The following is a 13,249-nucleotide window of genomic DNA, read 5'->3' as shown; positions in this document are numbered from 1 at the left end:
CCGTGTGTGTGCCGAGCAGGTAGATAGGGCTGTGTGCAGGCACCCGTCTCAGCTCGCAGCTCAGACCCAGAGACGTCAGGATCTCCGTCAGAACCTCGTAGCGCTGGGCGTTACTCATCTTCAGCTCCGAGAAGCCGGCGGAGCCTTGAGCGTCCGGAGCCGTCTCCAAACGCACCTGCAGAGCGCAAACACAACAGAACCCTTCTGTAGACAGCAGCAGTGTTGGGGAAATTACTTTTGCATTACTCCCTAAAAAGTAACGTATGTTACTTAGTTACTTTTTATGTAAAGTAATGCATTACGTTACTTTTGAGTTACTTTGTAAATCTGGGCAGGGCCTGCTTGTTTGTTTTTATTATAAAAGTTCTTCTACAAATATAAAAGCTCTTTCACACTAAAAGTGAAGTGAAAGCGGCTCGGACTGAAGGAGATGTAGATTCACGTCTGTACAGTAGAGGACGCTCAAACTAATCACATGAAGAATACGACGCAGGAGAAGAAAGATCAACTCTATTCAGTGATAACTAAAAATGAGTGTCATTTATGATTATTAGTATGATAGAATTGGATCATCGAAGGTCAGCAGCAAAGATATTGTTTAATAAAATGGGATTAAATACATAAATGATATTGGTCTTATTTAACATATTTAATTATTGCAGGTTTGTATAATATTCTGAGTTTGTATTTGACAGTTTTTATTGATTGTGAGGAACGCTGAATGTGTTTAGTGCAGGTGAGATGAGTAAATAATGCTGATATTTAGTCTAGAACTACAGTAAGATCATGTTCTTACTCCTGATTTCTCTCAACATGGCAACACCAGAGCTGTCACTCAATACATGACAAACACAGGAGCTGGAGTTAATTATTGGAAAAAGTAACTCAGATTTCTTCTAAATTAAAAAGTAATGCATTGCTTTACTAGTTACTTGAAGAAAGTAATCTGATTACGTAACTCACGTTACTTGTAATGCATTACCCCCGACACAAACAAACCGATCAAAGCTTTGAATCAACAATCAACTGCTTTGCAAAACGATTCATGTTTCAAATCACCCAAAACACCACACGCTGGCGACACCTGCTGGTCAGAACTCTGTAAATGCATCAGAAACTCAAGGAAAAACCGTAGACACTGGGTCCATTGAAATTTGTGACAAAGACTGGTTTACTGAAATCACATGACTGGCAATTTGATATGTGATGCAAACAACTGGTTCAGAAAAAATTGATATTGACGATAATTTCACTGAACAAAATGGTTGAGTTTCATGGTCTAAATGAACAGCACAGTAAAAGGGGCATTGTTGAATTGTTTTGTTTTGAGAGGATATAGCCTACATGAATTACATTTTTAAAAGCTGTTTTAATGCTATTCCTTGATAAACTTTCCTATTGTTTTTGATTGTGTTTTAACATGTTGGCTAACATCAGGCTACTGATTGATTTTCCATCTTTCTGCATGGCCCCGGCTGATTTGAATAAATAAGCCACGCACTGGCTGACGTTGAGGGCATGCTTTTTTTTTTCTTTTTTTTTAACGACTGCCTAAAATTAAGAAATGATAACGAGGCAAGCGTACGGCATAATCGTGATCTATTTTTAGAGGAATTCTTTGAGAAATTTGACGATGTTATGAAGTGAGTTTGGAGTAAAAACATGTTATTAAATGTGGTATTTTCACGTGCTTTCAGATGAAGCAGCATTTACTACACAGAGCCGTAGTTCACTGAGAAGCTACGCAAACCGCTGTCATCATCGCAGAAAGACATCTTCAATTTCATTATCATATGATTAAATCATCTGTGATAGTGAACATATTGCAATTCTTTCTTGAATCAATTCTGAGTTTAGTTTCGAGCAGCAGGTGGCGCTCTAGATAAACACTAGAGCAGAGCGCCATCTGCTGTTAAAATATAAGCTCAGAATCAGCTCCAGAGAGAATCACCATGCATTCAGAAGATCTCAGAATCGATTCTGCATCGGTTTATCGTTGGATTCTATTTGACTTTAAAAAATCCTCGATTTAATTTTGCCCGCGTTGAGTAATCAGCTAATAACCGGAAGTGGAGCATTTCACAGACGAGAATCCATGAAACGCATTATTAGACCGTTTTCCAAGGCTGCATGATATATTAAACCCATATAAAAATGATGATAAAGCATAATATGTTATTGTGAATTCACAAACACTACGATTCAATTAAAATATATGTGATGCAGGTTCAATATGTGCTTTAATTATTTACATTTGGATATGTTTGGGTTTATTATAACGTTCATTTGTTCATCGCGATTTCAAAATAAAAGTTTAAACCCTCGCTCTGAGTTTACTCGTTCTGATGTCCACATATTCAAGAAATTACAGCGGCTATAGCATTTCTGTCATAAAGAAATGGCCAAATATTAAAGATTAAGTGGACATTTGAATCAAATGATGTTTGGTCAATATTAAACGAGGATTAGATCGTCAGGCTGTTGGCGCCTTCTGCCGGCATTCGTTATAATGTATAATGAACATTAGCTCTACAACCCCAAATCAGAAAAAGTTGGGACAGTATGGAAAACGCAAATAAAAAAAGAAAGTAGTGATTTCTAAATTTACTTTGACTTGTATTTCATTGCAGACAATATGAACACAAAATATTTCATGTTTTATCTGGTCAACTTCATGTCATTCGTAAATATACATCTTTTCCTGTCATTCAGACCTGCAACACAGTTGGGACAGGAGCAATTTAGGGCCAGTAATGAGGTAAATTGGTTAAATAATGATGTGATTTGAAACAGGTGATGTCAGCAGGTGATTGTTATTATGATTTGGTACAAAAGCAGCATCCAAGAAAGGTCTAGTCCTTTAGGAGCAAAGATGGGCCGAGGATCGCCAGTTTGCCAACAAATATGTGAGAAAATTACTGAAATGTTTAAAAACAATGTTCCTCAAAGAAAGATAGAAAGAGATTTGGATATTTCACCTTCAACAGTGCATAACATAATTAAAAGATTCAAGGAATCTGGAGGAATTTCAGTGTGTAAAGGACAAGGGTGCAAGCCTAAGCTGAACAGCCGTGATCTCCGATCCCTCAGGCGGCACCGCATCAAGAATTCATCTATAAGCGATATCACCACATGGGTTCAGGACTACATGGGACTACTTTGGCAAACCTTTGTCAAGTACCAGAATACGTAGTTACATCCACAAATGCCAGTTAAAACTGTACTGTGCCCTGTGTTAACAGTGTCCAGAAGCGCCGTCGACTTCTCTGGGCTCGGAGGCATCTGGGATGGACCATCACACAGTGGAAACGTGTGCTGTGGTCAGATGAATCAGTATTTCAGGTATTTTTTGGGAGGAATGGACGCCGTGTGCTCCGGACAAAAGAAGAAAAGGATCATCCAGACTGTTACCAGCAACAAGTCCAAAAGCCAGGGTCTGTCATGGTATGGGGTTGTGTCGGTGCCCATGGCAAAGGTAACTTGCACTTCTGTGATGGCACCATTAATGCTGAAAAGTACATAGAGATTTTGGAGCACAATATGTTGCCTTCAAGAAGACATCTTTTCCAGGGACGTCCATGCATATTTCAACAAGACGATGCAAAACCACATTCTGCACGCATCACAAAGTCCTGGCTGCGGAGGAAGAGGGTACGGGTACCTGACTGGCCTGCCTGCAGTCCCGGCCTGTCTCCAACAGAGAATGTGTGGCGCATTTTGAAGCGAAGACCCCGTACTGTTGCCCACCTTAAGACTTGTTTGCAGGAAGAATGGGACAAAATTACACCTGAAACACTTCATCACTTGGTGTCTTCAGTCCCTAAACGTCTTTTAAGTGTTGTGAAAAGGAATGGCAACATTACAAAGTGGTAAATGCTTGACTGTCCCAACTGTTTTTGGAATGTGTTGCAGGTCTGAATGACAGGAAAAGATGTATATTTACGAATGACATGAAGTTGATCAGACAAAACATGAAATATTTTGTGTTCATATTGTCTGCAATGAAATACAAGTCAAAGTAAATTTAGAAATCACTACTTTCTTTTTTTTATTTGCGTTTTCCATACTGTCCCAACTTTTTCTGATTTGGGGTTGTACTTTATAATACATGTATTTTAACAGTTTTGTTCAATAAAATCATATAATTACTTGTCTTTGATACTTTATTTGAACTAATTATTATTGTCTCACTGCTATTATATTTTAAGTAATTTTAAAAGCTATTCTTCACTTAGGTCTATTTTTATTGCCACTAAATAAACAAATAAAATAATAAATTATATATACATACAATTATCGGATTACTCGATTAATCGTCAGAATCAGTGTAGGGTAAAGTTATTCTAAAAGAGTAATTAATTACATCTTCAACAGTGCAATTAGATTACTGTACAAATTACTCTCTCCAAAAAGTATTTAATTACTTTCTAAATCCTATATCAACCTCAACAAGTCAATGATAAAGTTAACAATACAAGGATAGACATGAAACGCTTCTTTTAATTCTTTCAAGTAACTACATAAATTTAGATTAGGGTCCAATTCTCATTAACCAACTATTAACTATGACTTTTGCCTCAATATACTCCTAATTACTGCTTATTAATCCTCAGTAAAGTAGTTAAGTTTAAGAATTGTGTAGGATTTAGAATAAGGTTTTCCAGAATAATGCATTGATATGTGCTTTTTAAGTAATAATAAACAAACAATATAACAGTAATATTCATGCTAATAACCAACTAGTTAATAGTGAGAACTGGACACTAAAGTGTTACCAATATTTTCATAAACTCAAAGTATTAAAAGTGAGAAGGGTGCATAAAAAGCATGCATTTTAAAGTTAGGCTTTACATTTTGATGTTGAATCCATTATTATATTGTATTGTATTGTGTATAAATGTTGTACAGTCTATATACAGCAATAAGTTCAATTACATAAGAAGTAACTAATGAAATTACAGAAAAAACAAGAGTAATCCCTTACTTTACTTTTTCAAGGGAAAGTAATTAAACTGCAGTAACTTAGTAATTAGTTACACCCAAAACTGGTCAGAATAATCAAAAGATTACTCAATTACCAAAATAATGGTTAGTGACAGCCCTAAGTGTCATGAGGCACACAGCGGTGCAGCCGGACCCCAGCGGAGCTCATTACCTGACACAGGACGGCCTCTCCGCTGTCCTCTCCGTGAGTCACGCGCACGATGGCCATCTCCTGCGCTCCGGTCTGACCCCAGAGCTCCACCTGACCTCCGCCGGCGCCGTCCCGCTCGTACACGCTCCCGCTGGACAACACGCTCAGCCGCAGCTCGCTGCTGTCCGCCTTGGTGAAGCTGAGGGTGCAGATGCGGTCGCTCTGGGCGTCTGCGGGGCGCAGCGAGAGTCCGGCGGGGCACAGCGAGCAGGACAGGCCCAGCAGCCTCCCGCCGCGGCTCAGGTAGCTCAGGAAGCGCAGCTGCAGAGCCGGAGCCAGCGTCTCATCAGTGGCCAGCACCAGCAGCAGCGTGTTCTCCAGCCAGGGATCGCTCAGTGCCTGCTGCGGACGCAGGTGGTAGACGGCGTAGCTCTCCGTGTCCACGCACTCCTCCAGGAGCGAGCGGATCTCCTGGAAGCGCTGCTCGCAGCCGCCCGTGAACACCAGCAGGTTGGGCGGCTTGCCGCTGCCGCTCCTCCTCCGGCGCTCCTCCTCCTCTTCATCAGTGCCGGCGGCGTGTAGTCGTCGGGCAGATCCGGGATGTTCTCTGCAGAGGCGAACTTGACCGACAGGATGGTGCTGTTCTCCAGCTCCAGACACTCGTGGCAGCTGGAGAGGTGCAGGTGGCGTCCGTCCATGTGCCGGTGTTCGGACGGGAGCTCCGGCTCCTGCTGATGAAGCTGTGGAGAGTCTGGCTGCTCCGTCGGCTCGCTGGGACGCTTGGCTTCGATCCTCCTCCTGCTGTCCTGTTCAAACAGCTCCTCGAGCGCCGTCTCTCTGAGTAACACGGCTAGACAGACACAGACACTGCGTTAGCGCAACTCCAGGAACTCACACACCCGCCCATAGCGCTGGGCGATGTGGCAAAAAATTTAATTCTTCTTTTTTCAGAACGTTTGACCGATTCGCGATTTATTGATTTTTTAGATTTTTAACTAGTCAACTTGAAAATGTAACTACAACATGATTCAAGTAACTTTTTCTTTATTAACCCTTTAGTTCAGGGGTCACCAAACTTGTTCCTGGAGGGCCGGCGTCCTGCAGAGTTTAGCTCCAACTCTAATCAAACACACCTGAAGCAGCTAATTAAGGTCTTGCTTGGTTTACTTGAAACTTCAAGGCAGGTGTATTGAGGCAAGTTGGAGCTAAACTCTGCAGGACACCGGCCCTCCAGGAACAAGTTTGGTGACCCCTGAACTAGTTAAAGAGAATTCTATTCCGAGTGCAGCACACATGAAGTTATCAACGATGTAAATGTTAAACAAATCACTTGTTAAATATCTTTGCAGAAAAGATACATGAACTACAACTACATCTTGTACAAACGTGTCTTATACATGTTCAGAAATAATATGAGGAAAATACTTTAAAAAACTCAAAGGTCAAGGTAATTCAAATTCAGAATGACTGAAGGTATAACACCAGCAGACTATTATTAATTATAAATGTCACCATGATGCAAACATGAAATATCAGACATACAGTAGTAGTTCTTTACAGGTTTTTTATTCACTTGCGCTGCTTTTCCATTGTTTTTCTATGTAAACATGGATGTGTTTGACTGTTGCGCTCGCGTCTCTTGCATGAAACGGCTTTCTAAAAACACGCCGCTCAAGTTAAAAGAAGTTCACTCATCTTCTTGCATGTTTTTCCTCTTCCACGTCGCATCTTTAATCAACAAAAGCTCATTCTGTGTGATATGAGCGCGTCACGGTTAATCACAGTTCTCAAGTGTCTAATTCTAACGTTTGGCAATATTTCTATTCAAAATCGCGATTCCTAGATTTCTAAAAAATACAATCGTGGCAAAACATTAAATTCGAATTAATCAATCAAATCTGAAAAATCACCCCGATGACGTCACTTGCTGTAAAGATACTCACAGACTATCTTCTCAGGAATGAGCCCATTGTCCATATGCAGACGATCTTCCATAAACGCCACGCCGAGGCGGCTGAAGTTCTCCAGGCTGGCTTCGGCGACGGCCCGGTACGGCTGGCCTGGACGGTACGCCAGCGGCAGACAGTAATCAGACCAGTTCAGTCCCTAAACGACAGACACAGCGTGATTTCTCTTCAGTGAGGGCATTCATCAGCAGAACAGAGAACATGCTCTAAACACACAAATGGCCAAACCTTGAGATTCAATAAAGGGCCGTTCCCACCAAAAGCAACTACTATACATAATTTGGTAACTACACTTAGCGCTGCCTCCACTTGAGCTGAGTGATACTAATATTACTGTACATTAAACAGTATGCTTTACTTGTAGGTCGAACAGTTCTCAAATCGACTTCATGTCAGAGTAATAGCTGATATGCGAGACAAATGAGACTGAGGAGCATTTTGCAAAGGGTAGCGAACTAATGCAGCGATAACGTAACTTACAATCTTCATAGCTATTGCAACAGCAGCCTCATGCAAAAAAACAAAAACAAAAGCAAAAGCAAAAACAACCCAGCAGCCTCACGCGGTAATCATTCATACTGGAACACAATTTACAGCAGATACAAATGCATTCCGTCCTGCTCTACAGTGAACTTAATTTAGCTAGCTACAAACAGGCTAATCTAACCACCAGCATAGCCCAATTACTTCACAAATAAGTTGCTTGCCGTTAGCTTGTTCCTTCACATTTTATGTAGCCTCTGGAAATACGGACAGCTGCCTGCAGCGTCTAAAAGCTATGCTTCAGGAGTGCGATTGGTTGGTTGAGGGAAAGAACATTAAAGTAAGCCAATCAGAGGCAGAGTAGGGCGGGGCCATTCCTTTGCCAACAGGGGGGAAAAAAACGCTACAGGTGACGTGACACAGATGACGCACAGATACGACCCCTCTCCATTTTTTTTTACAGATCTACACGATTCACGTGAATGACCTATTTCAAGGTGAAAACGACAAATTTCGCCAAAAAGTGACAAGTTTGCACACCTGATACAGGGAAGTGTGTGTATGCAGATACAGCCTCTGTCTGTCTGTGTGTGTGTGTGTGTGTGTGTGTGTGTTTGGGTGTTGTGTAAACACATCAATGAGAAAGTTCTGAACTTACTTTCTCATTGGTTCTGTGTGGAGACACGGGAACTTTCTGTCTTGATGTGGCCTCTATGATGAAGGCAATGTTTTCCAGCCGCTGACCACAAACCAGCGAAGAGCCCAACAGAGTCCACTTACTGAGGTCCTCGCACGCCTGCAGACACACACACATTTTATTCTTTTATTTGGATCCACAAGACAAGCAACAAAAATGGAATCCAAATACCTTGGGAAGTTATTCTGCAAGATGACAGGTACACGTGGCGTTACTAACGCCGTTATTTTTTTCAGTAACGAGTAATCAAACGAATTACTGTTTCCCCCGTTACAACGCCGTTACCGTTACTGACAATAAAATGTGGCATTACTATATTATATTATTAGAATTTAATTTGACGTACCGTAAACTCTAGTGTGAAGGTGCACACCTCGCCATCGCTTTCTCTCACAGACACGCACGCAAAGAGAGATAGAGCGAGAGTCTTTCATAACATGCAGAAGTGATTAATATTCATGAACCCAGCAGCTCATTAATCCTTACTGCGTTTTATATTGATGACAAATATGCATTCATACTTGGTTATTCTAGTTACTAAAGTTCTATCATCATATAATATTAAATTATCATAATATTATATTATAATGCTTGACTGACTGATACTAAGTGTCAGTAGATAGTGTAGATTAATGTACAATGTTTTATAATAATAATTTATTCTTTTTAGTGTACATTTCATTAATTTAACATATTTAATATTGGGGGCATCCAAAGTTATTTGACATTTGAACATTTTTAAAAAGTAGCATAATAGTTACTTTCCTGGTAATTAGTTACTTTTATAATGATGTAACTCAGTTACTAACTCAGTTACTATTTGTGAGAAGTAACTAGTAACTATAATTACTTTTTTAAAGTAACGTGCCCGACACTGCCAATGATTGATATTTCAGCAGCACACACACACTCTCACACACTCACACCACCGCTTCTAGGCATAGGCAAATTAGGCGGGCGCCTAGTGCGCAACCTGCTGGGGGGGGGGGGTTAATATTACTTTTATTCTTGTTTACAGATTTGGCTATATAGAATAGTTTAAAAGGGTTTAAAACTGTATACTAATGCCATCTGACTGCACCTGTAGAAGAAGACATCAACAAACTCAGGGACAGCCACTGCAGTGATACCAGACTAGGCCATCAGCAGGTGTGTGTGTGTGTGTGTGTGTGTGTGTGTGTGTGTGTGTGTGTCCGTGTGTGTGTGTGTGTGTGTGTGTGTGTGTGTGCGTGTGCTCATATGAAATACTGCTGTATAATAGTTACATGGGTATCCATACAATGGAAAGGGTACAAAAAGGATAGAACACAAATGGGTGGTATTTCTATTGAACATTTATTTATTTTTTAGACTGGTGAAAAAAAAATCTGTACATGAACATTTTCTTTTCTTTTCTTTGTGAGGAGAACAAAATCTTTACTAGTTTAATAAGAGTTTAATTTTGTCTGAAATATAGGATTCATCTTTTTTCATGCATGGGTTCTTCTGCAAATCATTTTGTAAACATAACACATAATGACCTTCTAGAATTCACCTTCCAGGTCATCAGAGGGTGAGAGCACTGCGGCAGCACGTCTAGACCCCGCTGACTGACCCGCCACGTCAGATAAAGTCCGGACAGAATTAGTGCATAGAGGACCATGTCAGTTGACACCAGATTTCATATTTACTAAAAGGGAAGATGGGAGAGGGTGCCTTCATTACTTTTTTAGAAAACTACAGAATGGTGAAAAATTAAAAGAAGCTGGCTGGTCTATACTAAAAAAGCAAACAGCCTTTACTGCTTCTGTTGTAAGATCTTCTCAAATAATGATTATAATCTAATTACCAAAGGAGTCAATGACTGGAAAAATTGTCCCGACATCCTGAAAAACCATGAGAGTTCTCCAGAACATAACAGGCACATGGCATCACGGAAGGACTTAGAGATTCGTTTGGAAAAAAGGCAAACAATAGATCAGCTGGAAATGCGCTTGGAGGCTGAGAGAAATATGGGTCTAAGAGGAACATCAGATGCCCTGTATGACCCAAATAATGGAAACTTCCTTAAAGAAGTTGAACTCATGCCACAATTTGACACTGTGCTAAAATATCATATAGGTCTGAATCAAAGTGGACCCAGCCACAACACATATCTGGGTAATATCACTCAAAATGAGCTGATTGAGTGCATAGGTAAGAGAATTATGGAGACCATGGCTAATGAGATCAAAGACGCAAAATATTTTTCACTAACTGTGGACAGCGCACCTGCTATCAGCCACACAGAACAGGTCTCTCTCACCATTCGAACTGTGGCAGTAAAATAACATATTATGGGGTTCCTTGAATCTGAAGGATCCACTGGAGAAAGCCTGTCATCCCTCATTCTACAGAGACTGCAGGAGCTCAAGTCGTATGATAACGGGGCAAATATGAAAGGAAAAAGGAAAGGTGTGCAAGCCAGACTGCTGGAAATCAACCCAAAGGCCTTTTTTGTCCCATGTGCAACACACTCTTTAAACCTGATGCAGGAAAAAGCTCCGCAGAAGCTGCTGCCTATTGTGGTTACCTGCAGAAGCGGTTCACTCTTTTCTCAGCTTCCACACAACGTTGGTGTATTATAAAAGCCACGTCAATCTCACTCTGAAATCCTGGACAGAGTCCAGATGGGAGTCGAGTGAAGAGCGTGGACGCGGTGAGCTACCAGGCTGCAGAAGTTAGGGATGCCCTTCTAGAAGTGAAGGAGAAAGCCACTGACCCAGCTGTTAAAACTGAGAAAACATCCTCATCCAAATTCAGCACGTCAGCAAATGAATGCAATCAGAGTCCATGCAGCTGGATGCTGCTGACAAAAACCGAGGCCTTCCTCAAGAGCTACAGACAGACAGGTTTTGCTTCTGCACAAGCCACTGCCAGAGACATCTGTGAGATGAATGCTGAGGCTGTGCTGAAGCAAAAGAGACCAAGAAAAACTAAACATCACTTTTCTTACGAGTCTCCTGATGAGCCCTTCAATGATGCAATGAAACAAATGGAGGTTTGTTTCTTTAATAATGTTGTGGATGTTTGCATTGAATCAAGTTTGGTGTCCTCGTAAGCTTCCAACCCAGGAGATGCGTCAACCGTGCGCAACACTGAGCGACGCCTTCACTAGCAGCGGTCAGTCGGATCTGAATGGCAAGGAACTTGCACTAGAACACCATGACCGCACTATAACTTTTGACCTTCATAGAGGAGAAGAAATTAAAGGAGATTTTCCCCAATATGTGGGTGGCTCTCCGAGCTGCTGTAACTTCTCCTGCAAGTGTGGCTAGTGCAGAGGAGCTCATTAAAACATACCCGAGGTCTACAATGACACAGCACCGTCTCAATGGCCTGGCCTTGACGAGCATAAACAGGGATGTTTCCAGGCAGCCGTCCTGTGATGACTTTACTGACAATTTTGCAGCAATTAAGTCTAGACGCGTCCAGTTTTAAAGCTATCCAAGATATGCTCAAATATGCAAAGGTCAATTTGTTTTAAGTCCTTGTAGTTGTTCACCAGTTACTTCATTTGAACATGGATGTGCATAGTTATTTTACTCAAAAGTGGGAATTGTGTATTATTGTATTGTATAATACTTAATAGCTGAAAACATAATATATTGTTGTGTTAAAGTAAAAAAAAAAAAATCATTTAAATTTTTACCTTTTTTTCTGCTGAAGTTTAATATACAGCATATGTTTACATATTTGAATTCAGGCAATTTTGCAATTTTTAATACATTTGTTTTCCGAAATGGTTTATTTTTTCTTTTGTGGAACTTTTTGTGAATGAGTTGTATTGAGGAAGAGACAAAAGTAATCGCCAAGGGTGCCAAAAGTCTAGAAACGGCGCACACACACACACACACACACTTGTTTCGCTATCCATAGGCGTAATGGTTTTTATACTGTACTTACTGTATGTGCTAATGCCCTACACCAACCCTACACCTAAACCTACCCCTTACAGGAGACTTTCTTAATTCTGTGTGATTTATTAGCTTGTTTACCCGTGGAGACCTCAATTTAGGTCCCCACCGTGACACGAGTCCCCATGAGTCTGTGTGTATTCAGGTTTAAGTCCCCACCTGAATAGAAACACACACACACACACACACACACACACACACACACACACACACTCACGGAGAGCTGGCGCGTCACCTGCGGCTCGGTGATGTACAGGACTCGGTCTCCGCGCCTGAGGAAGAGCGCGTCGTCGCGGCGCGGAGCGACTCTCAGCGCGCAGAAGGTGAAGCTGCTCTGGCCGCCGCTGAGGCGGTGTAACGCGCTGCGGATCGCGGCGGTGTAGTATCTCTGGAAGCGCAGCCACAGATAGATGTAGCACAGCGTGATGAGCATCTTACAGCGCGCGGAGCCATGCGTCACTGACGCGCTGTCATCTTCCCTTCCCTGCTGTCCAGCTGCAGGCTCCGCCTCTTCCTGTTACGTCACCGACGTCAATATTAAAAAGAAATAAACGCTCTCCTAGCTGTTCATACTCTGCGCCTCGCTCGTGTCGGTCGGGTGTCTGAGGAAGTTCGTCAGGGTCATTATTCCGATGTAAATTACGCACACACCGCTACTGAAGCAAGGGGTTGTCACGTGGTGCCCGTTACTTTTCTCAGCGCTGCCCAAACGGACCAATCACAGGTGCTTCCGATGACTGTCGCGCTGGAATCTGCTGTCGGAAGCGGACCTGCAGGAAGACATGTGCTGAAATACGCAGCAACTGTTTTGGATGGCAAAAACAGAAAAGCTTAATCTTAGAGTTTAATTTGTGATTATAAATGACATACAGAAAACACAATTTACTTGCTGTAACAAGAAGAACGCGTCCTTTCGAGTATGATTAATATTATCCTAAACATAACCAATGCATTTATTCATTTACTGCATTTCTATTTTAACATTACTTACAGATTTCAGTTTTCCTTTGAAAGTATCTGCATTTTTCCCATT

General features: G+C 41.4%; 1 protein-coding gene across 1 annotated transcript in view; it reads right to left on the bottom strand.

Moving 5' to 3' along the window:
* The window catches only part of hlcs (holocarboxylase synthetase (biotin-(proprionyl-CoA-carboxylase (ATP-hydrolysing)) ligase)), a 32,257-nt gene extending 19,380 nt beyond the window's left edge, over window positions 1-12,877 (bottom strand). The window contains 6 exon segments of the mRNA XM_058789657.1: window positions 2-175; window positions 5,156-5,712; window positions 5,715-5,984; window positions 7,078-7,240; window positions 8,243-8,380; window positions 12,434-12,877. Of these exon segments, the coding sequence (XP_058645640.1) occupies window positions 2-175; window positions 5,156-5,712; window positions 5,715-5,984; window positions 7,078-7,240; window positions 8,243-8,380; window positions 12,434-12,649 (1,518 nt within the window). The 5' untranslated portion in view covers window positions 12,650-12,877.
* Between the last annotated feature and the right edge of the window lie 372 nt (window positions 12,878-13,249).

This window comes from Onychostoma macrolepis, chromosome 10 (genome assembly GCF_012432095.1).
Source record: "Onychostoma macrolepis isolate SWU-2019 chromosome 10, ASM1243209v1, whole genome shotgun sequence".
NCBI lineage: Eukaryota > Metazoa > Chordata > Actinopteri > Cypriniformes > Cyprinidae > Onychostoma > Onychostoma macrolepis.
The sequence above is the reverse complement of the archived record's forward strand: the minus strand, read 5'-3'. Positions and strand labels throughout refer to the sequence as shown.